At 39.5% G+C, this 25,391-nt stretch overlaps 1 protein-coding gene across 3 annotated transcripts in view; it reads left to right on the top strand.

Annotated features, from left to right (window-relative positions):
* The window catches only part of LOC120741646 (stromal membrane-associated protein 1-like), a 140,060-nt gene that overhangs the window by 7,886 nt on the left and 106,783 nt on the right, over positions 1-25,391 (top strand). For all 3 annotated transcript variants that reach the window (XM_040044619.1, XM_040044620.1, XM_040044621.1), the window contains exons 2-4: positions 14,803-14,936; positions 16,966-17,051; positions 23,194-23,269. In XM_040044619.1, coding sequence (XP_039900553.1) covers positions 14,803-14,936; positions 16,966-17,051; positions 23,194-23,269 — 296 coding nt within the window. The remainder of the gene's footprint in view (positions 1-14,802; positions 14,937-16,965; positions 17,052-23,193; positions 23,270-25,391) is intronic.

Raw genomic sequence — 25,391 nt, 5'->3', positions numbered from 1 at the left:
CTTTGGGAGAGCTTCCATTTAGTCTTCCAAACTTTGTGGCACAGATGATTCTTTGATGAGTAAAAACACATTTGGGCTCAGCTGATGAGGAGCCAGGTGAGCTAACACACTATCCTCGTCCCACCTGGTTTCCTGTGGCTGAGTGTGGAGGAGCTGCCCGAGACTTGGCTGGAGATTTAAAACCGAAAAACTTCCGATCATTCAATAGGAAGGGTGTACCATTTATGCAGGCCTCATCTCAGTACGCTCCACGGTAAAATAATACTTTAAAATCTTTTGATAATCCACAGTGGGCTTTTTGTCCGTACAGGACTAATTGAGGTCTGAAAAGCACGGAAGTTGATTTTTAAAGCGACCTTGACTGATTCTATTCACAACAAGTAAGTATTATAGTTTTAGCTATTCTTGATAAGAAAACGTGCTAAACAAACAAAACTAGAGTAATGGCTTAAAGCTCTTATTTATTTCCAGCCTTACTGTGACTCAGTTCCACTACTGGTTCATATTCAGACTTGAAATGATCCCAGTGGCCCCAAAACCTGATCTATTGATTTGTTGTTTCCTCTGCAGCCTGTGGCATGTTTTATGTAGGTTATTTAGAAAGCGGCAGCATCCAGTCGGACCCTGTGAATCATACTGTCACAGCTATTTTTATCCAAACACACTGTGGATAAAAAGCTTTAGAAAGCTGAACATTTAGACACTTGAATGATTCTAGATTCCAAACTGTTTTTAAATTGTACTTAGATCTCACACTATCAGTTACCAAGTGCAAAATCAGCCAGCTGCCATTGCAGACTGTAGATGAAAGATGGATGTAGCCTAGGGCTGGGCCATAATTTTGGGCAACAATAGAAAAATGAAATATCGCGATAGAATATGGGTAAAACGCGCATGCGCAGTGCCTTTGTTTTCATACGCACACGTCGGAAAAAGCATGGCAGCGAAAGCAAATCGTTGAATGAAACGGATGAACCAGAAGTGGTTTGTAAAAATGCTGCAACTTCAGTGGTGTGGAACTGGTTTAGCTTTCGTCCGTCAGATACACAACAAAGCACTATTTTTGGTAGAGCATGCTAGCAGGCCGTCGTTATTACCGTGTTTTTTTTTAAAATTTTTTTAATTTTTTGGAAAATACGGCACGCTTAAAATCAATCCTTTGATTTTTCTGAAAATCGACAGAGCCGCTTATAATCCCGTGTGCCTTATGTATGAATTCTGGTTGTGTTTACTGACCTCGAAACAATTTTATGTACACGGCGCTCGAAAATCTGTCAAATGTTTTAGTACGACTTTGCTAAGCTACGAACCCGGACTGCTTGATGGATTGTCGGAGCATTACGGCTGTCGTAGTCAGGAGCCTGCTAACACATTTGGATGTGAGGCTGAAGTGCCTAGTTACACAGCTGATCTGTTACCCTGTGGCAACCTCTGGTCGCTAGGAAAAACGGATATTCTGAGCAGTAGTGAAACTTAAGTGTAATGCAGAAACGAAGGCCACCTTCAGAGTAAAAGTTGCACCTCTTATTAAGAAAGCACAGCTTTTACAATGAAGTAAATGTTCTCCATTTCCAGTTTGTGTCATGCTTTTGACAGTGTTGCTACCTCTTAGTAAGTAGTTGGAGAGGATGTGCAGACAAGTTAGCACCTTCCATGCAAACTATGGACGACCATGGCTATATGCTAACAACCAAAGACACTGCAAGGAGCTTTTCCTTGAACCGTAAACATGTTTACAACCAGCTTCCTCCAGCAACATTGCAACCACTCACAACAGTTTAGGAAACACACATTTTTCTGTAGCACTCAGTAGTTGTCAGGATTCTTGGACCAAGGCAAGCTCACTTGGTAAGCTGCATTCACAAACTGCATGCATCCACAGACTGAGTTACCAGTTAGCAGTAACAGGATAGTGAAATATCCAACTTGTATAAATACTCATCAGACTTCTTGGATATTTTTACGACACACCAAGCCACAATATTTGTCAGAAAACTCCTGTAAAAATGCCCCAAAATAGCTAAAAATATCACAAAGAGGTCCAGTGCCTCTGATTAGCAGAGAAGGGTCCTAACAGACAGGAGCTGTGTACACCTGTCAGTAAAAGCAGCCATGTTTCTAACTTTTCAACCTCAATAGAATCCAAACAGAGGAGTTATAAAAAACTCGCCTCTTATGCAGTTTTTACAGATGGGAAGAGTATAGATAAAAGTCAAAGTGTTTTTGAACCAGGCGGTAACCGTTCAAGTTGAAGGTAAATGAGTGTGGTGCATCAATACATTTTTTTCTTATGTGTTACGTTTACATGTTCTTCTTGTGCTCTGTTTTCTCACACCACCAGAAAACACACTAGGTTAATGCTCTCCTTCCTGGAACAGGGTTAACTTCCTGGTAATTGACTGGCAAAGTGTTCATAGCAGAAGAATAACCTTTACTTTGGGCCAAAGACAGTCCTCTGAATCAGATTTTAACACATTTGACTTAATAATCTTTTATTTATGGATCCCTCTGAATGAAAGCATGCTTTGGGAAGCACTTTTGTGCTGTGATTTTCTTTGAAAAACTGTTTTTCCCCTCTGTTTTTGTCGCGTTTGTGTTTCTTGATTAAGACCACTGGGATCTCCAGTAATGAGTGAAAATGAGCAGAACAAAAAGACTCGGATCCTAATCTTTCCTATCATTACCTTCACTTTCAGTTTATGTAACAACAGCAGGAACACAAGGAAGTGTCAGTTCAGCACATATGGGACCATGTGTTGTTCCCAACTGTGACAGCAAAGTGTTTTGATTTTGCTACCAATCTGATTTGTACGTGTTGCCAGCTCGTTTCTATAGCAACTATCTGTAGCAGCTGACTCATTATACCATGGGAAAATGACCAACCCAACTTGATGTTGAAAAATTAAAGATGAAATAATCAAAAGTGCTGCCCGTCACATGAACCTCTGTGGTCATTGTTATCCATGTATCCTGTGTCTCTATATTAAGTAGCACTGGGGAAAACCATTTCTAGTAGAAACTGACATGGGCGGGAATGAGAATTATTTATATTTAACCTTTAATTTGAACTTTGAGCTAGATCTAAAAAAAGAAAGGGAAAAAAAAAACCATTACATTTTTGTCTGTGGTCAGACAGAAATTCCTAATATTTCTTTGTTTGTGAGGAGTTTTTGCTCTTTGCCGGATATAAAAGTCGATTGATTTTTGGCTGCTAATTGTTGAATAGGAAACGTGACATCTGGAAATGCTGACATGTGATTATTTGATGGAAAAGGATTGCACTTTTCTGGCACCCTTGCTACTCCTGGCGGCACATTTGTGTTTGTGCAAATATGACTTGCATGTAGTTACTGTTTAGGGTTTGATTTCTTCTTCAGTGTAAAATATGAAAAATTGGTTTCACTGCATTATTGAAGGATGTAATCAATCATTTAGTGGTGGATCTGAAGATGAAATTGTAAAATGTTTTTTGAGCTTTAATGTTTAATAAGATAAGATGAGATAACTCTTTATTGTCATTGCACATTGTACAGTAGTACAATGAAATTGGAAAACTGTCCTACGTTGGCACTACATATAACACGACACGATATGACACATCACAACGCAACAAACAACACAACACAGTATATTAACTTAGTATAAAAAAGAAGAATAAGTGTATGTGTATTGCACACTGTTATTATTGCACATTAATTATAATGCAGTGCACTGCAACAGAGCTCCACCCATTTATCAGTGGGCAGATATTAGCAATTTGCTTATCTACTGGTATCAGTATTTGTAACAGTTGATAAATGAAAAACATAATAAGGACAAGGGAGAAACACCCTTCAACCATGTTATAAGTGTTGATGTTGCACAGTTTGTCCAGCAGATGGCACTTTGCAACTTTGCTGTTTGGAGTGCTACAAAAACGAGTGCAATAACTCCAAATAACAAATGTTAGGGAAATCTGTTTATGTTGTGTGTTTCTCAAAGGAAAAAAGATGGCGACTGACATTTTGGAATGTCAGATTTTTAATTCACCAAATATTGATATCTGTCCTAAAAATCTCACATTAGTCGGGCTCTGCTCCGCACCAAGAGCAGAGGCAGTGTATTAGAGTTTATTGATGTGGAAAACAAGCTTTCACTCTGTAGCTGATTGACCACTCGGAACGAAGAGCTCCGGTTTCATTCATCAGTTTGTTTTAAGGCTTTGGTGTGATCGGGTGCCATCCATCCTCCGTGCTGCCTGCTGCAGTCAGCGTATGTTGGGTGTGGCAGCCATTCTGTGACCACTGCAGAGCGGTGACTCACCTTAGCCTCTCAGCTGTAATTCCACCCTCAGACCTGCCTGCTGTCTACGCACGCTGCCCTACATCTGTGTGTGTGTGTGTTGAGACAGTGGTGCACACCTTATTGATTGTATTTCATTTGCCTGTTTGGCCTGGCATGTCAGTCTATCTACTGCTTAGTGGATTATAGACTATAATTTTAATTTTCTGTTTTAACACAATCCTTTCATCAGTGTAAGCAGAATCTACACACACCACGTGCACACACACACACACACACGCTGCCTGACTACGCGTCAGTATTATGATTTGTGGCAGGCGGTGCTCTGAGCTGGCACATGCTCTCTTGTGCTGGCGCAGCGGATCTTGGCAAGCGCCCGTGGGGTACTCAGCACTTTGACGACCTGTCCTTGGTACTGCTCCCCTGTCATGCACATCAAATACTATGACACATACACACACTCACTCAGCTGGGCTCAGAATCTGGTGCCCACACACCTGTACTTGTACACATTTTAAAGGTGTGAAGGGCAGACTAGTTTTGTAGTGTCCTGTCAAGGAGACAGCCTTTGGTAGGCTGCAGCGAGGTGGTACAGCATCACAAAGCAAATGTAAATTTAATCTTAGACACGTGAGGAAGAAAAGTGCAAGTTTGGTGTTATTTTTGTGTCTGTGTGAACAGCTTCAAAGTGAGAAAGGGGGACACAGTGTTACTGCTGTTTAGGAATCTGCAGATGCTGCTTATAAACCTGTTCCTAAAAACTAAATCGGGTTTGTCTAACTGCTCTTTCTTACAAGCCAGCAAAGTCTTTTGACTAAAACACTAATTTTATTTTGCAAAACCCAGAATTTGTCTGGTGCTTCTCTAGATTAGTTATGTGAGTTACTTTGTGGTGCATTGCGTTTTTGTGTATTTTAATAGATTAGTTCACACAACCAGCAACTCCAGGTATTTGCAGGCCAAAATCTGTGAGGTGGTTTTAAAGTGTGTAAAATCAACAAAGGTAATGCATACCGTCAACTTCCAATTAGAGTTGCTGAATCAGAGTCGTGCTTCACTTTCCCTGAAGCAGAACTTTGTCAGCTTAAACTGCAGACGGAGAGTCGGGGTGGCCCCGGCAAATCTTTCTATTTGTGAGGATTTGCAGCACTGATGGCATGAGCCAGTAGGTTGAAGATTCTCCTGTCAGTGTGATTTCTAAAGTTTGCTGTCTTGAAATGTAAATGTGTAAAAATGTGTGTGCCATTTTTGTACAGAGTCAGAGCTAGGGATCCAATTAACCTTCAGATAGCTGAGCTGTAACTAGATTTTTAGCCAAAAATGAGAATTTTGATGTAATGTAAGACAAATATAACACATGTAGCTAGCAGGGATTGACACTATTGCCTCACAGCAGGAGCGTCCTGGGCCTAACTGTGTGGAGTTTGCTTCCTTCCCCAGTCTAAACGCATGCATGTTGGGTTAATAGGTGGACCCACAGTGACCATAGGTTTGATTGTGAGTGTGAGTGGATGTCTGCCTCTGAATTTGAAAAATGGATTGCTATTTAGTTTTAAAGATATTAATGTGGTGACTTCCATAAATGAATGAGAAAAAGACATTTTTCCTGTGGGCCTCTGTGGGTCACCTGTGCTCCTGGGTGACTGAGGTACAGGAGCAGCAGTGGGAGGTGCGAACGTGTGGCTTTGCACATAATCCTGCATCTTCAGATTTGGTGCTCTGTATTGCACATTAACAGCAGATGTATGTGTGACTGTCCTTATAAAATACGTCCATGTTGCAAAGATTGTTGTCAGTAGTTTTTGATAACATGGAGCTCTGCTGTAACGTCGTACACAGGTCTGGCCTGTACTGTCTCTAATGAGAACAATAGGAAATGGGCTCTGCTGTAGTCTCCTACACTACCTTCTGTCACCAGCAGATGGAATACTGTCTTCACTTTATGCTTTTATTCATTAAGTGTATAAAATAAATAGTCATGTATTGCTCAGGACTGTCATTGCTCTCATTTATCCATTTCATGTTGAAAACATAATGAGACCGTCCACATGCCAGACTTGTGGACCTGTTATTGTGTTTGTGTCCCCTGTGTGTACGCCTCTGTCGGTCTCACTCTTTATAACCTGCGATGATGCTTTTTATGGTTTATCCATCTGTCCTGATTTATTGACTGTCTGCACTCTAATGTTCCACCATTAGTTTGAGGACAGGGAATAAGAGCAGATGATGGCTTTTTATTAGATTTTGCTCTTGTTGTTATGAAGAGGAAATACTGTTGGAGGGGAGCTCGGTTCTCCTTGAGGATGCACTCCTTCCTTCTTCCTCTTCACTGCTGACACAGAGTCGCACTAATGGGCCAGCAGGGAGCAGCACAGCGCTTCTTTATTTTCCCCCTCAGCCTCCAGTCTCTTATTCTCCACTCCAATACTGTACTGAAGATTCTGGAAGTCTTTCAATGATTTACTAAGAGGGCATTTTATTAATTAGAAAATGGGGGTTGTTAACCTTCTTTAAATGAGACTGCTGCTGAATTTCAGCACAAGGATGGTGCGTTTTCTCGCCTCGGGCGCCATTCAGCCTCTGTGCACTAACATTAGCATTTGTTTTTGGTTCCTAGAAAAGAAAAGAGAGCAACTAAAGTAGATCCATGCATCCATACATAATTAAAGGAGCCATGAATATTCTGTAACGATTTGAGCTTTCGAGGTGTTAATAGGGCATTAAGACAAAGGAAAGCAGAGTGAAAGATAAATGAAAAGGTAATTCAAATAAGAAGGAGATACAAGGGTGGTTGTGACTGTGACAGGCAGATTTCTGCAGGTCAGGTCCACAGAGGCTGCCTCTTTGCAGCCACTAAAGCGTTAAACTACAATTTCCAGTGCTTCCCTAAAGGAAAAGGAGCACTGGATTGATCTCCACGGAATACACCTGTGGCCACCCTGCCTGTCACACACAGCGTTTACGCACACTTGTCACTCGTCGTCCTGACTGTCCTCAGGTTGACAGTTGGGGCTTTAATTTCATGCTCGGCTGACTGCCCACCTCCCCTTGCAGTTGGGAAGTTCCTCTGTCACTCATCAGGGCTCCTCTGCGTTGTGTGCGCGTGTGTGTGTGTCACAGTGGAATATTTGCCTCTGCATCTTTCTGTCTACACATGCTGCTAATAATGTGTTAATCTGTACATATTAGTGTGCGTACTTGCTGGAGTGGCTGTCTGTGATTGCTTGTGTGTAGGTGTATCACTTAGCTTTTATGCATGTGCAGCTGTGTGTGTCTTTTGTGCAGGAGTGTTTTTGTGTCTATTCAGGTCAGCAGTCTACAAATTGTGTGCGCTTGTTTGGGGGAGGGGGTGCAGGAAACTCCTTTTAGCTGTCTATTTTTGTCCAAACTTCACTGCAAATATAAAGTTTGTCAAGATGAATCTACACGAGACAGGGGAACAGATACTAATGCTGTGGCTCATTCATGTACTGATCACTTCCCAGACATTATATCCATCAGCAGAGGTAAAGATTGGAATTAAAAATAGGACAGCACATTAGTGGTCAGTAGGTTAATGGACACTGACCAATGTAGAAGGTCGGAGCTCATATATCAGAGTGGCCTTTAGTCTGCAGGGCCAAAGCTCTACTTTTAGATTGCTAAACCAGCCGGTTTTACATTACACCAAAGCATTTTTCTTCTTCCTTCCCCCCCCTTTTTTGAAGCACAGTACCTGTGAGATTGAGCTTTCCCTCTTTTGCAGTTAAACGTGCATAATTGATGTTTTTGCCCACTAGGGGGCAGAGGAGGAGCTTTTGGAGATAAAACTGACACAGGATTTCCAACAGAAACCTTCTTAGCCACACTGGCTTCAACCAGCATAGGAGTGCAGCAAATTCATTTTGCACTCAAATATTACCAAGCTATCATACAGTTGCTGACAAGAGTGACGCACAGCAGGGAGCTTATTTTCTACTTCACCACCAACTTACTTGCTACCCACTGCCTCCTATAATTTAGTGGACTGGTATCATAAAAAATTGCTAAAGCAGTATAAAGTTATAACTTGCTTGTTTGTAAAACTTGTTTGCCATTATTGGACAACAGGATGATTATAGAAGCTTAATGAGATTCATTAGCTAAGTTAATAGTGGTAGCTTTTGAAGGGGTAAATGGGCAGATTCTGCGCTTTAAACATGAGGCGTGTCTTCTGTTAGCTTCAGATGTCAGAATGCCTCGTTGATGAATGACAGTTTCAGCTTAGAGGCTCATATTTTGCTACTGCTGGTCCAGATTTAATCAGTTTGTGGGCTGCATTTTCCCTTTTTGTGTTTAAGATCTGTTTGTAAAAATGCTGTAGCCAATTATAGTTCAGATTTAAACTGAGTTAACCTTGCTTTTCAGCTGGGTTGCACACCTGTTGTAGGACTCAGCAGTTTGTTTGACACCAACAACCTTGTATTGTACATTTTAACTAGGTTAAGACAGACTCCATGTGGGTCCTTTTTCAACTCGCACAAAAGACTGAATTTCTAGGATACATTTAGATAAAGCAGTAAACCTGATAAGATATGCACAAATAGGCAAAGCCCCAATTTAAATAAAGTTGGTCAGCAGTCAGATTTTGCTGCTGCTCTGGAGCATATTGTTAAAGAAAGACTGGCAAATTATAAAAGAGGAAAAAAACATGGTAACATCCCAAGTTTTGTGCATGAATCCTGAAAAAAGACCTGCTATACAGATGAGAAAGTCAACTTGGTGTTATACTTATTAAGCCAAACATTATAAACACTGATAATCTGTGAATTACCCCTTAGTCATATCTCCTGTCAAGGTTTAGGTTATATTTAGCGCTGTATACACTGAAAGAGACACGAGATCATGTAGTACTGGGAGGAAAAAAGTGTGGGTTGTCCAGAGTTAATTGAAGTTGCCACTAATAGGAGCAGAGGATACAGTTGATTGACAAATGACAAGGTGGTAAATGCAGAGTTACCTAGGTAACCGCAGCTGTCCACTAATAAACAGCTGTCGTCTACAAAGTGATGAATAATGAGTGAAACACTTCATATATGGACGTGACTTTAGACAAACAATCAGACAGTCAGTTGTGTGAAATGAAAGTCGAAGGGGTAAAGATGTGAAAGAGTGAGAAGTCTGAGACGCAGAGACTCCTGCTCACAAGTCGGAGCATCAAGAAACATCAGTGCAAGCCACTCGTCATTGCATGGATGAATGTTATTGGCTTCTAGAAGTAGTGCAACACAGTTAAGCATTCGGGGTATAATTTGTATGAGTTTTACTTTTTGACTAAGCACAACCAGAATCTAAAGCTCTGTGGATTTTCAATTTAGAAATACTCACTTTTCAATTTAGAAGTCCTTCCTCTTCACTCCGAATTCCTTCTGTGAAGAAAGCGTGAGTGTATCTGGATGCTTTGCACTGCACTGAAAATTCATTTCCAGCCTCTTCAAGCACTGTGTTTTCTGTTGTGTGTAATTAGACCTCAGGTGAGGCTGTCGCACATTTTGTACTGGAATATTTTTGAGAGAGGTTATCTGAGAGCAGACCAAAGTGAAGCCCAATAGATATTGATAGATATCCAGCAGATAGAGCCCAGCTTACAATAGCTGAGCTGCTTGATTTGGGCTTAACACTCAGTCATCCCTGCTTTAATGCTCTTTTAGGCCGTCTAGTGCATTAGTGCCACTGCATTAACACACTGATGCTCTTAGCCGAGACAGTCAATCCTACTGCACTGTGTGCTGCTGCCGCCATCCAACCAGCGCTGCCGCACCACCATAATGTAGCCTAGACCCAAAGAAGTTGCACCTTTGTGCGTGCTGTGTTCAATGCCATTTTCAGTCCTTGGATTGACAGATAGTAAGCTTCATGGTCTGGAGAAGGATGGAGCCAAAGATGACGCTGCGGGACTGTAGCCACTAGCCCATTAAAATGATTTGACTGTCATTTCCATGCCATCTCCGATTCATCTCCATGGAGATTTGGCTGAGCTTGGGTTGCTTTGTGCCATGATGGATGATGCATTTGCACAGATTTCTGTGGGAAGCTCTTACCCTGAGTTTACTCAAAAAAGATATTTTAGAGAACTGACTAGTATGCACAATTATATTAGTATTTGGGGTTTCAGAGGGCTTGATGTTCTACGGACTGCTGTATATGAACCTTTTGTCTGAATTTTCTTAATTTTCCTGAGAAGAAAATTGGTGTGAAAGTAAGGCAGAGCTTAAAAAAAACACTGCTGTAATTCTTTTCAGTGTTAACAGACTCTTCAAATTTGTGTGCCGAGCATCTTGGCTCCCAGACTACAAAGAAGCCTCTGTTCTTCCCCTTGAATGTGGTCGTTCTGGGCAAGTGCAAAATCTTTTATCTTAACACATTGTTGAACTGTGCATGCTGCATTGTTCGGAGCATGTGGAGGATGCCCTTAGTATTCTGCCTTAACTACATTGTTCAAATTGTGCCTATAGTACAATCAAGCAACGTTAGATGATACAACTATTCATCGTATTTTTTTATTTTATTTTTTAAACAATAGGTCGTTGATTTAAAACGGAGGTTCTTATTGTTATCTGACATTATGCTTAAAAGGGATATTGTACTTATTTCTCAACTCATATAAATAAAGAAACGTTATGCAAAAGTAATGCTCATTATTTGAAACTGAGGCTTCAGATTGTTCTGAAAAACAGGTTTCCAAATTTTTTTTAATCTGATTTTGAGCCGTCACAGACTGTGATTATAATTATGTGATGGGCAGAGATGGGCAGTAACGCGTTAAAATAAATGCGTTACTGTAGTCCGATTACTTTTAAAGTAAGGGGTTACCATTGCAAAAAAGTAATTGGATTACTGTTACTTTCCCGTAAGCATGCTGCCTTACTGCGTTATTACACCGACACTTTGTGAGAGTGTCTCATGACAATGACGTACGAGTTTTCGACGTTCGTGGCAGCAGCAGACGTGTGTAGATCAACAATGGAAAACAGGGAGTGTGGGCGAGAGTACGACGCAGCATTTAAAGCTCGGAGGTACTGACATTAGTTTTGAGTTTGATTCTGTAAAAAGATATTCGTTTAAAATTTTGATAGAACAGTAGCAGAATAATGTCCGCGTAAGTGGATATCAGGCCCTTGTAGAGCAAAATTAAGTATTTTGGTCTAAATAACCCAAAATGTGATGTCCACATATGTGGACGCCAGGTCCTAGGAGGTTAAAGAGCGACAAGACTTAGTGCCGCTTAAGCTTTGATTTTATTTATTATTTGCTGTGTTTTACTTGCATCTATTTGAAAGAGTGAGTGTAAACACAAAAAATTATTTTATATGCGGAATATGCAGAAAATAGGTTTAAATGTTAAACACATTTCTTCAAGTCAAAGACTGTTGTACATAATTTCATTTTCACTTGATGCAATGTGCATAAAGTTAAAAGATTAAAACTTATAAAACAAGTTTTAAAAAGACACTTTCTCATTTCATTCAATTTTATATGATGGATTATCCAGAAAAAATAGAATTGGGCTAAAAGGTATTCAGGTTGTGTATCATGTTTTTTAAAAGTAACTAAGTAATAAAGTAACTAATTACTTTTGAAAATACAAGAATAAATCTTGGATACAAGAATAAAGTTACGTTGAAACCAAGCACACCATTGTTTTTCTTGTGACATTACCAATAAGTTTGTTGTGTCACATGACCCTCTTCCTATTGAAAAAAACAAAAGTTGTATCCAAGATGGCCGACTTCTAAATGGCCACCATGGTCACCACCCATCTTGAGGAGTTTCCCCCCCTCACATATACTAATGTGCCACAAACAGGACTTTAATATCACCAACCATTCCCATGTTATTACGCTGTATCCATATAAATGGCCCACCCTGTAGTTCTATAGTTCTTATCGATAGTTGCTGCAAAATGGCTCCACAGTGGCCCCTAGAATATTTCACAAGAGCAGTCCCTGTGCTTTGTTTCATCTATGGGTCTGAAATCATGGAGCTATAACCTAAATCCAACAGGAAGTCAGCCACTTTGAGTTGAAAGTGTAATTATGGGGTCATTTTCAGGCCATATAATTTAACGAACTCCTCCTTGGGACTTTATCAGATCCACATGGCCTACGGTGAGTGGATTCTAAAGGCCTCAGTCATCTTGAGAAGCGTTTGAGGTTTCATGAAACACCGCCGTCATGGCTGCACGTCAAGTTTCAATCATTCGCCGTGAAGAAGGAAACTGCTATAATTTTGACCCTGGAAAGGTTTTCAAAACCACTTTTCTAAACTCCAAGCTGCTTCCATTGTGTTAAACACTGTTTTCATGATTTCCTTTCATACTTTCAAGTAGGTTCTAAATTTAATTTAATAAATTTAATTAAAACTTGAATCACTAAATTGAAGTGAGAATGCATGCAATAAAAATTCAAGACTTTTTTTTTTTTTGTCTTTAAAAGACAGACACTGACACAACCCTAAACGCCTAGGATTGTATCTTTCACTTTCAGATTAACTGCAGCCACTCTATTGACACATACATTCACATTTAATTGGCTTTTATATGTAATAAACTGCATGGGCTCTAATCAAACGATATCCATAAATGAAAACCACATGCCTTCATGCTTTTCCTTCAAGATTTAGGGATTCAGAATATTACTTCCTGCACCGTTTTGATAAGAATGTCTTTAGAATGTCTCAGAATATTATAAATGGCATTTAGCACATTCTGAAAGCAAAACAAGGCTTTGATTCTTGGTGCTTGGATTTCATGTTTTTATGTTTTTTTTATTTCTGCTGAAACCTGATGGTGTGTGTACTTTACACAACTACAACACTTTGTCAAAGACTTTGTTCAAATTGTTTCTTGTGAGTTTGAATTTGTGTTGATTTGACTTTGTTAAAGCTGTTCACAACCTGCTGTTCTTTGTTCACTAGCAAACTTCTTCCAAAGCACGTCAATAATCACATAAACTATAGTGGCAGAAATATTCACTCAACAATCCAAATCATTGAATTATGGTGTACCATTCACTTCCATGGCTACAGGTCTATAAAACCAAGAACCTAGATATGCAGAATGCTTCCGCAAACATTTGTGTTCAAGTGAAATGTTAATGCTTCAGCTTACCAAGATATTTTGGAAAATTTTATGCTCCCAACTTTGGGAAGATGTGTGTGTATATATAGATACAAACAGTGAGTTGATACCATATTAACTCCTATTGATCAGGGAAACAAAGTTCATATTCTTGTGAAAGTAGACAAATACTTTTGAAGTAGTGTAACTAACCACTACAAAAACCAGAATTTTAATTCAGTTGAATATTTTTTTTCATATAGCGTCAAATCACAACAACATTTTGAAGGCACTTTATATTGTAAAGTAAATACAGTAATTCAGAGAAAACCTCATCAAACAGACAACCCTACCAAGCATTTGGCAACAGAGGGGAGGAAAAACTCCTTTTTAACAGGAAGAAACCTCCAGCAGAACTGGGCTAAGGGAGGGCCAGTTATCTTGTATCCACGGCTTGAAGTTGCCTCCCACCCTATCTCTAGGGCTGAAGAGAGGTACCTCATTTATCCTCAAGGTTATTCTTCCAAAGAACAAACCTCATGGCTTTTGGTGTTTTTTAGAACGTTGATTGACTGGTAAATGAAAGCTTTACCTTTGGGCTCGACACTCTTGTCACTCCAATGGTGCGGTACAGCACCAAGCTCCTCCTTCCCATCCTTCCCATCTCTTGTTCTGTCGCATCTTGAAAGTGTTCAACTTGATCCAGATCTGGCGCTACTAGGGAGGATGCTAAAGTCCACTAAGTCCACTGAACCTGTGTTTATTAAAGCAATTGGGCAGACCTTATGCACACAGTTAGTAAATAGACTCGGAGGTGGTGCCAATTAAATCATCACTGATTCCTTTAAGTGGCTACCAAGACAATTCCTCACTTGATATAAGGCTGGTTAAGACCACTGGTCGATCCATTGTCCATTGTTGCTATATTCTGAGCCTAAAATTGGTAGCTTTATCTGACATTCATTTCAGAGTGATTATCCTTAACTGAAAATTCCAGGAGAGCAGTAGCTTAAAAACTGTTCAAACCAGTGGATAGCAGTGATTTAAGGGCAATACTGGAGCCTAGAAAATCTAAAAAATAAATAATTTCACAGTATGTAGCAGCAAGTGCCAGGTACAGGTACCTTTTCATACTTGAAAGCATAGTTTTGTAGGATGGTGGTGGGGTAAAGAGCTTCAAAGAGAAGAGTACTCCTGGCTTGCTTTTTCATTTCACAGTTGTATTTCATTGATTCTTTACTTCCTGCTGTTCTTTCACTTCCACAGTTTTGAGTTTATTTGGGTTTTTGAATTCCTTTGCAGTCTAAATTGTTGAAAATGATTGGGATCAACTCGCATGCAGCAGCAAGTCACTTAAACTAACAACACAGCAGGAGTTTTACAATAAAACTGCAACCGGAGTAATTCATAGTGGAAATATCCTCTTTTCTTCTTTTCCATTTCAGGGCCTCGGTGGGCGTCATGGAACCTCGGGGTGTTCATGTGTATCCGCTGTGCCGGCATCCACCGCAACCTGGGTGTCCACATCTCCAGAGTCAAATCTGTCAATTTGGATCAGTGGACACCTGAGCAGATCCAGGTATGCAAATGATGCTCCCCGTACTAGTACTGCTCTTAAGGCTTCTTAATGCATTGATATAACTTGTACCCCGTAATCTGTTATTGTTTAATTCTTTTAATGATCTCTGCCACTTGCAAACAAAAGCTCACTGTATTTCTTTATGTAGGTTTTAAATCTATGTAGTAAAGATCACAAATAATAGCAAAAACCATAAGACTCATTGTTTTCACTTGTTGCTCGTGTGCAGCGCCTGCATATGTATCTAGAATCACCTGTTCTGCTTTCAAGGATGATTTACATTTGAAATTAGAGCATTTGGAACAAGGCAAATGGTCAAAATAGTAAAAACAACAGGAGGAAAGATTTATTATTTAGGTTTTTGAGTCTTTTTTTTTTTTCTTTCTTCTCATTTTTCATTCAGGCAAAGGCAAGAAACCCACCTCCAAATTATACGAAACATGATCCTTATGATTTTTTTTAATTACAGTTATCAAACAGTGATCTGGTTCATTTATGTTTCAAACATAAACAGGAGCTGCTGGTGCTTAATAGGGGTGGGAATAGAGAACTAGTTGGCAATAATACACCCTCAGTCTTTTCCTTTTATATGTACTGGCATGTTTCTTTTTTTTTTATACTTAAGCATACTTAAGGTTGCTAAACACACCTGAGTTGCCTCCGAGCATTTCAGAGACAATATAACAGCTGTCTTTTAAAGTTTGTCAAAAATCAAGAACAGACGCAATAAAGTATGGGCTCTATCAGAAAAATTAATAATAACATTTAAAATGAATAATGTCTTGCCAACATGCATCACTAAGGCCTAATGCAGCGTTCTGTTTTCATAGTGGATTCTACAGTCCTCATATAGTGTCCTAGCTCACTGACATTCTCATTTCTTTCTGTACACACATTTGCTGTGTGTTTAAAAACCTTTAATTGTTTTGTTTTTTATATTTTATTGTGTATAATCCATTTTTCATAAACAACTATTATCCTTCTGGGCAAAGGACATTAAAGATGTCAGGAAAGGAGGAATGGAGACCGCAGAGAAGGTGGTGAAGGAGGAGGTTGGTGTGAGAGTGGAGGATGCTCGGAGGCAGATAATCTGCTGTGGCGACCCCTGAAGAGAGCAGCAAAAAGAAAAAGATGTATTATACTATTATATGTATTGTATTGTATGTATTGTATTTAGAGCTGGCTGAGCCAAAAAAAGAATAAATAAACGGCCCTAAGACATGTTGGCATGAGCAAATGCAAAAAACCCAGATGGTACCCCTCCCCAAAAAGTGCATTTTAAGGGTTACCTTGATAGGTGAAGTTATGCATATACTGCAAGGTCACTCTGTATGCACTGACACAGTCTCAGAAATCCACTGTTTAGAATGCATTCAGTGTTTTTACACACACACACACGCAGCCATGTGCAGTACATGCACAGCAGCATGTGTGCAAATGCACATGCAGAGGGAATACAGAGAGCCTAATGCTAATTTGTAAGTGCGGAGCTGTGTTTTGTGGATAACTAGCATGTCACATTGATTTTATTTCACACTCTGTGTTTGTGTGTGTCTGTGTACATCTGTGAAGCTCACACAGCAGTACTCGCTTGGTGTGTAGCAGGGGAAAGGTGTGCGCCTGTGCGTTTCTCCCGTGCTGTGCCGATCCATCAGCTGAGTGCGAGTGGAACGGGGCTCAGTCTGAATGTTAATCACTGTTTTCAATGACTAATTAATTCTGGATGGCTGATTATTCCGACTCCGTCTCCTCCACTTCTCCTATCATCACCCCATTCATCACCCTCCTCTTAATTTAGCCCTGACACATACGGCCAGTGTGTCTTTCACTTGGCATGTGCGTGTTTGTGTGCGAGTGGGAAGGAATCTGCAGCAAATTGAGTTGAATGCAAATGTGAAGTATGAAAGAACTCGCTGTGTGTGTTTGACAAGGTCTTAAATGTGTTTTACCGACTGCCTTTTCTGTATTAATGACACAGTTCTTCCGTCTTTTCTCTCTCGGCTCTTTTTCCTTCCTCCCCTCCTCGTAGAGTATGGTGGACATGGGCAACACCAGGGCCAGACAGCTGTATGAAGCCCACCTACCGGAGAACTTCAGGCGACCACAGACGGACCAGTATCCTCCTCCTGCTGTCTCCCTCACTCTTTATTTATTAGTCTCAGCCTCTATTGTCGTAAAAACAGATGCACTGAAATAAAGCATCGCTCTCACAGAACACTGTAATCACTGCTTTCATATTACAAATGCATTAAAACTGCCAACTTCAGTACACACAGATATAAAAGCCTCTGTTTCGCCACACATGTTGGGATATCTACATGCAAATATAAAAGCTCCTGTCATCATGTAGCTACATATAAACTCTAAATGTCACCATAAATAAGTAGTTTATGCATTATACCACCATACAGGTCAAAGGTTTGGACATATCGCATTATATTAAGCACAAAACTTTAAATATTTCAGTCTTTGGTTTCATAACTGCTTTGTAAACTCTCCATTCATCAGCCAGCTTCATGAAGTCATCACCTGGAGCTCTTCCAGCAGTCTCAAAGGAGTTCCCATATATGCCGAGCACTTGTTGGCTGCTTTTCCTTCACTCTGCGCTTCCACTCATCACAAACCGCATCACTTGGATTTGAGGTGATGGGGCAAGTGACCTGACGCAACACTCCATCACTCGGCTTCTTTATCAAATGGGCCTTTAAAGAACCTGTGGGGCTGTGTTCAGGCTGCACAGTGGAGACACTGGGCCATTAGGTCTCAAATCAACACAAGTCTTCTGCCCTCCAATATGCATAAAACTTTTATGGTATAAAGTTTGAATATATAATGGTTGCCGGGAAATTTTAGCTTCATATATCAAATCGTTTTAAAGAAATATTTTTTTGGAAGGTGGTCCATCAAACCACTTTGAGCCTTTTTTCTCCCGCACGTTAAAATCTATGACAGTGTTTACACATTAAATTTTTCCCTGGCCTTTATCGTCAGAATCTGTAATTTGGGACAAATGCAAAAAAAAAAAAATGTTTGAGTATTGGTTTGTTTAAAATTTGGAGCTGGACTCGGCTTTTTCATATTTTAACCAGCCGATACTCATTTTTTGATGTATGTGAGATGCAGAAAAAAATAACTGGATTTGAATTGAAAATGCAGAATTTACAGCACATTTTAATTTGCAGTTGTTGTTTTTTTTGTTTTTTTACTGTACAGTAAATTCCTTATGTCCCAATAAGGAAAAAATTTTAAAAAAAAAAGTGGTTTTTATAATTAGTAAGTAATTGACTGTGCCAGTTACCTGTTCAATTTATTTTTACTACAAATCCCTAAAATGTTTAAATATATTGTAAGTGATTTTATTTTTTGTGTTTCTGCAAATACTGATAAATAATCAAAAGTCAGAAAGCTTTACAGCAACAAGATAAAGATGCAGAGTGCTTTTTCATTATGACGTTACAATCTCAAATCGAACTCATTGTGGTTATCAGGCTTGAGCTTCAGCTGCACACACATCGCCACACATCATTTCCACACAGAGGCTTGCCACTTCTGCATCTTTCCGCACATTTAACCAGGACATATCGAGCAGTTTGTGTTTATACGCAGAGCTGTAACAGCGCTTTCCAGCTTGCCCTTTTCCAAGATACAAGACAAGACAGCTGTGTGGTTAACACACCAGCATATGTTCATATTTCCACCAGCAGACCAAAATAAATAATCTCCCTGTTTGAAATGTTCCTCTAATACCCTATCTTGTATCTGGCAGGCCCATTTGTGCGGGTGGTCATCATTCTTCACTCTTTTGAAGTCCATTAGTTGCTCTGACAGCATCGCCGCTGGCTGAAAGCAGCAGATAACAGACCCAGGATTAGAGGAGCTCGCGCCTGAATGTGGCTGTTTCTGTGTGTACTCCTCTGTTTATACTCACGCAGCTTCTCAGCCCTGCTGTTTACTGTGCTTATGTATGTAAATGACGAAATGGACTTTGAGTCCTGTCTCTGTATTTTGTGTGTGTGTGTGTGTGAGTTTGAATGCATTGATATTCATAGATGCAGGCGTGTTTTACACAAGTATGGACTAAAATGGGATTTGAGATTAATGTTGTCTTAGAAAATGTTTTAAATACTGTTTTAAATAAAAATACCAGTAATGCAGCAGTATTTTATCAAGTTAGTCACATTTGAACATGTGCTTTTACTTTAAATGTTTTAATCTTAGACCAGCTTTTTTTTGTTAGTTATCAATGTGGAAAAAAACTGAATTATATGAAACTAACAGGTGCATCAAATGTGCAATTTGTGGTGATTTTTGTAGTATTAAGTTTTGAAATTGAAAATAGAAATTGAAACAGCATGTGGGTAGCGCAGATGAGGTCTTTCTGTTGATACTTGGTAAAATAGTCCCCAGTATTACAGTGTTATAAATATGAAATGAGTTTAATTGTGACCCAGACTTTGATTTTATGTCAAAGAACAGCAGTCGCCCTTATGTCAGAATCCCTGCCCCCTTTGGTGTGTTTTATCGGTCTTTCATGAGATTTGTGGTCACGTGTGCCTAACCACCGTGTCACCAGGCCACACATTTATCCACTACAGCCGTGGGTGCCATGGTTGGTATCTCAGTGCAGCATCCTAGTTCTGCTCTGCAGTGTGTTTGAGATGCAACCACAGCAGGCCTCCTCTTCCAGCCTATCTAGCAGCTCCACTCGTGCGGGTGGTCATCATTTTTCAATCTTCTAAAGTCTTTTACTTGATCCGACAGAAGCGTCACTGCTGAAATAGGCAGATAAGAACGTCAGGATTTGCGGCACAGCAGCACGCAGTTGTGTTGGTTTGTGCGTTTAGGGAAAGAGAGTGAGAGAGTGGGGTTGATTGTTTGTGTATCCTCACTTATCTCACTGTCGTGTGCGTGTTTTTCCTTTGACATTGTTGGGGTTCTTAGTGTAAATGTGCTCTCCTGTTACCTCAGTTGTTCGTGTGCCCCCCTTTTTATCTGGGAAAAGTTTGCTGATCCATCAAATGGAGTGAACATTATAAGTCATGTCACTCGCAGCGCGTGGCAGAGAATCAAAATCCATGTCTAGACCGAGCGTCTTTTATTAAACTTCCTGGTGATCATGAAATGGAGAGACGAGCATCGCACACTTGGAAATCAGACATGTTAATAGTTTGTTTTTGTTTTCTTTTATATAATTTTTTTTGCCCTTTTTAAAAGAGAAACATTATAACTATGCCCAAAAGTGATACATTCTAGCAAATTGGAAAAGTGGAAGAAAATGGATGGATGGATAAATTGTATATACATTTAAATACTGTATGTGTTTCAAACGTAATATTCAGTACTGTGCAAAAGTCTCGAGTCAACCCTTAATTCTTTTTATAGTTTGCTTCTAATGAGCTGACCTTTTAAGGTGGTGTTGAGGCATCTTTTTCAGGCTGTTTTTTTTCCCCACTCATTTTCAGTCCAGTCTGTGTACCTGACAATGTTCAAATAAACGTTTTTTTGTTAGTTTGTTTGTTAAGCCACTTAAAAGTGACCTGTTAATCATTCGAGCATAAAACTGGACCCAGGATGAACCACTGTTGTATCTACACAGAACAGACAACCTGGCAGAGAAGCGATTTTACATGTCTGTCACCAAAATGCAAAATTTGTTCCCATTTCTTTGGCTGATTTTATGAAAACTGTTAAAGACAACATTTAGACAGAGGAAATCAGGAGAGAGACCAACAGCTGTCTGATTCATTCAGGTGTCCGACTCCAATTAACTGAAATCCTCTGCAGTATTACGCTGTCTATTATTCTCCTGACATACAGCCTTCTGTTCATGGCCCAAACGTTTAACTGCCGATTGTCAGCAAAGGGGACTTTTCAAATGTCTTAGCCCAAACCTTGTGTTCCTGCCCCAGAAGTGGTTAAAGACTTGTCATCTGAGGCCACTACTAGAAAGCCTTCTTGACGTAACTTTTACTGATTTGGAGTCTTGTGTTCTTTATTTAGAAAACACTTTTTTGATGAATTTGCTTCCCTTCAGCTCTCAGTCAACAAATGTTCAGGCATCGATCTTCTAATGGTGCGCTCACTTTAGATCTGCCTCATCGTGTTTACGATACAATTGATCCAGTTTCTGCCGGGCCCTTTTACAAACACTCAGTCTAATCAGGATTTAAAGCTGACAAAGCCCCTCTTCACTCTTTCTGACACTTTCACTTAGTTGTGATGCTGTAATTTCTCGTCAGGTTACTCGCTGAGCAAATTTCTGCTGCAGACTTTAGCGAACGCATCATTTCAAACAGGTGAGCAGTGCAGTAAATATGAAATCCTTTGATTTACATCAACAATCCTCTGATAGATTGATTAAATCAAGCAATTGCATAATTGTTTTTACCTTTACACAAAGTGTTCGACATAGTTACTGCTGCTAATCTCCCAATGTGATGTCAGATTTAGGGATAATGGTCAATATAAAAGAATAAGTGATCAGTATTATTATTCTGAGATGTGACGCTTCTGTTACCTGGCCTCTCATCTCACATATTTCTAAGGGGCAAAAGTGTACAAACCTTTGGTTTCAATGTAAGTTGTAGCAAAAACTGCAGCTAGTGTTTCTGCTAATAAAATCCTCTGTACAGAACACCTTGAACTCTTTTCTTGAGGTGATGATTTTGAGTGGAATCTTCCAGAACATTAACTTTAGTCTTCTTTTACCTTTTTTGCATGACTCACTTTCTCTTAAGATTCACCTCACAGATATGCGTCTCGCTGTTTTCCTTTAGAACTTGCTGATATAGTTAAAAAATTAACTGTTCCTTCCCCGATGACTAGCTGTCCCTGCACGAATACAGCTCACAGGTTGAATCTGTTATACTTCTGTCGCCTCTGAGTTTTATAACATAGATAAGGTTCTTATGCTGCAATGAAGTGTTTTCTGTAACTCTAACGATTGTCGAATGAATCAAAAAGTTGTGTTTTGGTCAAAAACCCTTCTAACAGCCTCCTTGTGATTTTCACTGTCTTGTTGTTTCGTGTTATCCCAATGGTGGTCCCATGAGCATTGTACAGCTTGACTTTTACTTGCTCTTGGAGGGAGCAAGTCTTGCTTGTAGCTTAGTTTTGTACACTTTAGAGATGATTCCTGAACCTATAAAGATGGTTCTGTGTCCCGGTATACCCAGTGTGCCCAGGTCAGTTGTTGCTTAACCTTCAGATTGTTGTAGAAATGTTTTTGTAGCATCATGAGCAACATCAGCTCTTTTTCTGAAGCCAATGTAGCCTCGTTTCTTCAGGCAAAGAGTCTTTCTGAAATATATGTTGTGAAGACCAGATTTAAGAGATTGCTGTTCAACAAGTAAAGTACAGCCGATCATCATCCCACTAATTGAAAACAGCAGACATAATTACATCTTATTATTATCGATTGCTCATCACTGAGGTTGACATTTTCCCAGTACATAAATTCTGCCAAATATTTCATTTTAATTTATCTAACAGGATTCTGTTTTTCTTTTAGCACATTGGGATGATCCGAATGTAGAAAATCTAAACGTTTCCTCCCTCACTGAAACGTTGAATCTTGTGCTTCTGACAAATATAGACACAATTGTCTGTAGCATGCATTGGCACTGGCATCAGTACTGATGCTAGTCTATGTTAAGAGTTTTTTTAATTGCTCACTCCTACAATCATCCACTTAACCTTGTTTCAAGGCTCTACATCAGCGTCTGCTTTTGATCCTGACACACATGCTGTAATTCTAGCAGCCTCTTGAGGTCATTGTCAATTAAAGATAAACATAAAGCTTTTGAACAGACAGGAACGTTCGTCACCACACATTATCTACATCTCTAATCTCAGTGTATTCAAGTTGACGACTATTCCACAGAATACATATCATAAAGCTTATGAGTGCACGTTGTGAAAGTTTTTCTAGAAGCAAGTTTAACCAACTATCTTGAAATATCCTTGGATCCTTATTTTGGGGGATTATTAAATATTATTTAACAAAATCTCAGTTTCAGTAGTTGCTGGAACATAAAACATGTATGCATACGATTTAAAAAAACAAAACAAAAACAAGGATTGAAAAGACTTTTTCTTCCCCTGCAAGTTTTACTACTACTCCCACCTTTGCTGCGCAGAATTCCCGTGTACACTCGGTGCGTGCTGTTTCTCTATGATGCGTCTCATGTGGCGTGTGTAAGTATTGTCCACTTGGATACCTTTGTGCACGGCTTCAGTCCTTAACCCCGACCTTCAGAGCAGTGGAAGTCTTTATCCGGGACAAGTATGAGAGGAAAAAGTACTACAACAAAGAGGCTTCGGCCACAGCTCAAGTGAGTATCAACAACACTGTTTGTGTTTTACAGTTTGTGAGTGTATGTTATTGTTGTGGTTCCATGCAGCGCTGCCACGGTTGGAGGCGATTTCATGTAACCTCAGTGTGAGTGGTTGCTTGGTGGCTCTTTGATTGATGTGCTTAAGACAGAAAGCAACATAAATGTAAAATGACGGCTTTTCTGTCCCTTGAGCTTTGCTTTTTTTTTTTGGGGAAACCTACCTTTTTTCCCTCTTTAATAAAAAAAAAAAAAAAAGAAGCTTTAACAGCAGCAAACACTGCATGCCAAAGTTTTCTTTAATCATGAAATAGGATTTTTTCCCCATCCCTTTCCTTTTCCTGAGAAACCAATGATTTCTGAAAGGCTAAAACCTGCAACAAATAGTGTTTGGCAGCTGCCGTGTTTAAAGTTAAAATGTGTTACTCATCATGTTTGGCATCTCTTCCTCGCACAAGACTTGTGAATGCCTTCCAGTAGGAACTTTTCATGCCAGAACCTCAGTTTCTTTCAGTGCACTTATCTTTCACTCAGCCTGAAAAATTAGTTGGGTTTTTTTTTTTTTTTTTTTTTATTAAACTGCCACTGACCTTTTGTGCACTTTAATCTGTTGTAAAAAGGATGTTTGCTAAGCAAAAAATCTTTTTCAACCCAAACAATAGTCTTGCTGGATCCAATACAAAGAGTTGCTGAACACAGTTGGAGAATAACCTTTCAAAAACACTGTTATCTTCTCATACAGGTCTTTATCAGTAAGTAGATAACTGTGTTTATGTGTATGTGTGTGTGTGTCAGTGTCACGACTGAAGCTCTGTGTGGGTGAAGGGAGAAAAAGGACATGATGGTGTAGGTGTGTTTGTGGGCGGATGAGTGCACATATCCTTGTCTTGTTTCCACAGAGATATCAGAGGTGCGTGCATCTCTGCATGTTTCAGTGAGTGGGCTGTTTCTGTACTGTGAGTTACTCCGTGAAGGGCGGTGTGAAACTCCACAGAAATTGGTGTGATGCAGTCAGACTGTGTGTCTGTGTTCACATATGTATCACCTTGTATACTCCCAAAAAAAGGACAAAAAAAGGAGCGAACTGGCAGTTGTTATTATCCATAAACAACAACAGCACAAAATGTCTACATGCTTTCTGCAAAGTTACATTCACTTCTACAAATAAAACTCCAGTATTGGACATACGAATTGTTAGGCTAACTTGTAACTAGCCATCTTTAGCAATTTAGCAACAGAAATAATCTCATAACTTTTGGACAGATTTGAATTAGCTAGTTAACGCTAGCTTACATGTCATGGTTTAGTGAAACACTAAAATTGGACTTTTCTTAACATCAATGCTTTTCATAGGCTCATGTTTTATGTTAGAATCTGACCAAAGTTGGATTTTAAGCAGAAATACCTGCCAAATTGTCAAAGTGTGCTAGAGTTTATTTTAAAGTTTCAAATGGTGGTGTCATAATGTATTACCTTTGATATACTGTATTTAACACACTGGGTAACTTTCATCGCTCTGCCTTTTCAAAGGCTATCCTCCTCCTGATGTATTTTGGTACTGAAGTAAGTATAATCTCAAATAACTTTAATTTCACTGGCTATTCAAAACAGCCCTAGAGGATGATGCTACCACTACCATGCTCAACAGTGGATATAGTGTTCTTAGGTTTGAAAACACACAATGAGTTGTATGTTTGTTTGAACTGATGATTTTGGAATCTGCAGTTGCTCAAAGAGACCCTCCCACCTTGTGTAAATCTACAATTCTCCTTCTTAGATTCTCACTGAGTTCCTTGGAGTTTGCCATTGTTCTGAGTATTGGTCAGTTAAATTAGTGCTGTCAAACAAATCCTGTCTATGTCGGCAAAGAGAAATGCCCGTTTGTTGTCAGTTACAATTACTAACAAGAAGCTAATAAATCTGTTTCCTTGTCAAGTTAAAGACATTGTAGAACCCTCAGCACCACTTATTCAAAGACTGTGCAAAAGTCAGTGTATGTTTTTATTTGACCTTTGTGGATTAGAGAAAATCCAGTTCAAACTGTACAATCAATCTGCACTGAAAAAGAAATCATCAACAGCTCCATGACAATTTGTGCTGGTAAGTGTATGCATGTAAACTT

Source organism: Simochromis diagramma, unplaced genomic scaffold (genome assembly GCF_900408965.1).
Source record: "Simochromis diagramma unplaced genomic scaffold, fSimDia1.1 OVJJ01000486.1, whole genome shotgun sequence".
In the NCBI taxonomy this organism is placed as follows: domain Eukaryota; kingdom Metazoa; phylum Chordata; class Actinopteri; order Cichliformes; family Cichlidae; genus Simochromis; species Simochromis diagramma.
The sequence above is the reverse complement of the archived record's forward strand: the minus strand, read 5'-3'. Positions and strand labels throughout refer to the sequence as shown.